This window comes from Condylura cristata, unplaced genomic scaffold (assembly GCF_000260355.1).
Source record: "Condylura cristata isolate star-nosed mole 26May11 unplaced genomic scaffold, ConCri1.0 scaffold00062, whole genome shotgun sequence".
In the NCBI taxonomy this organism is placed as follows: Eukaryota; Metazoa; Chordata; class Mammalia; order Eulipotyphla; family Talpidae; genus Condylura; species Condylura cristata.
In genome coordinates, this window is record NW_004567163.1 from 191,175 (window position 1) to 192,354 (window position 1,180).

At 76.9% G+C, this 1,180-nt stretch overlaps 1 protein-coding gene across 1 annotated transcript in view; it reads left to right on the forward strand.

The window, feature by feature from the left end:
- The first annotated feature begins 159 nt into the window (after positions 1–159).
- Positions 160–1,180, forward strand: part of GCSAML (germinal center-associated, signaling and motility-like) — a 5,796-nt gene continuing 4,775 nt past the window's right edge. Inside the window, exons 1-3 of the mRNA XM_012734622.1 lie at positions 160–188; positions 434–548; positions 759–812. Of these exons, the coding sequence (XP_012590076.1) occupies positions 160–188; positions 434–548; positions 759–812 (198 nt within the window). The remainder of the gene's footprint in view (positions 189–433; positions 549–758; positions 813–1,180) is intronic.

Consider the following 1,180-nt stretch of genomic DNA (forward strand, 5'->3'; position numbering starts at 1 on the left):
GCCCCCCACACCCCCACTTGCACAGACAGCAGCACCCGCCCGCCCTGCCCCCCTGGCAGGCTGCGGTCGCAGCTCCCGGCCGTGGTCAGAGCGACATCCTGCGTCCAGCCCGGGGCAGCCGGGCAGCACAGAGCCGAGGGGCGGACAGAGCACGCGAGGATGGGGAACCGTCTCCAGCGGGGGTTCAGGTGGGTCCCGAGGGGACGTGGGGCCGGAGGGGCGCCCGCTCTGCTGTGGGGGCTGTGGGGGCAGGGCGGGGCCTGCTCCTCTGGGGGTCCCTAGGCCCGCTGGGCTGGGGCTGTGACGCGCGCGGCCTGGGGGTGCGGCCCCGGGGTGGGCTGGGCCCCAGCTGAGTCCTCCCCGCCGGCAAGGGCAGCCCCCACGCCCCAGGCGAGCTGTGGCAGCCAGTGGGTGGGCCCTGGCTGGGTTGCAGGGGCGCCGGGCCTGTACCCCAGACCCGGGTCCCACTGAGCCCCCCGCTGGAGGACGTGGCCCTGGCTGGGGCGCCCGGCGCTGCCCACGAGGGACAGAGCACAGCCCAGCACCCGGTAGAGGGGCCCCTGGGGGGTGGCTGAGACGCCAGGCTGGGGGCTCCGGGCTCGGGCCGGAGGCGGGGCAGGCGGGGGGCTGGGGCCGCAGAGCCCCGCCCACTCGCCCCGAGGCCATGGGGGCCCAGCCCTCAGCCCAGAGTGCGCGGGGGCTCTGGGTGACGTCCAGGTGGGCACCGGGGCGGCGCCTCATCTTCTGTTTCCTTGCAGTTGCCTGGGAGACGGTGCCCGGCCTGGGAGAGGCCCCGGGGCCGGGAGGACGCGGTAAGTGGGCTGCGCCCCCCCACCCCGAGGTGCCGCCTCTGAGGAGGGGGCGAGGGGCCGAGGGGCAGCTCCCGGCCGGCCATGGGCGTGGGGGCCCCGCCCCCGTCCGCGGGTCTGTGGGTCTGGGGGACCCTGGCTATCTGCAGGGGACACCTGGCCGCCCACGCCTGGGCTGCTGACCACGGCCGGGCCTATCTCTGCACGCAGCCGCCTGCTAATCGCTCCATCTCCTGGGCCGGGCCTCTGCTTCCCTTACAGTGGGGCTGCAGGGGCTGGCGGAAGGCCCATGGCGCGGAGCCGGCGCCCGGACGTCCGCCTGACGCCCACCTGCCGGGGCCCCTCCTCCGCAGGCGCCCTTGTCCCCGCTG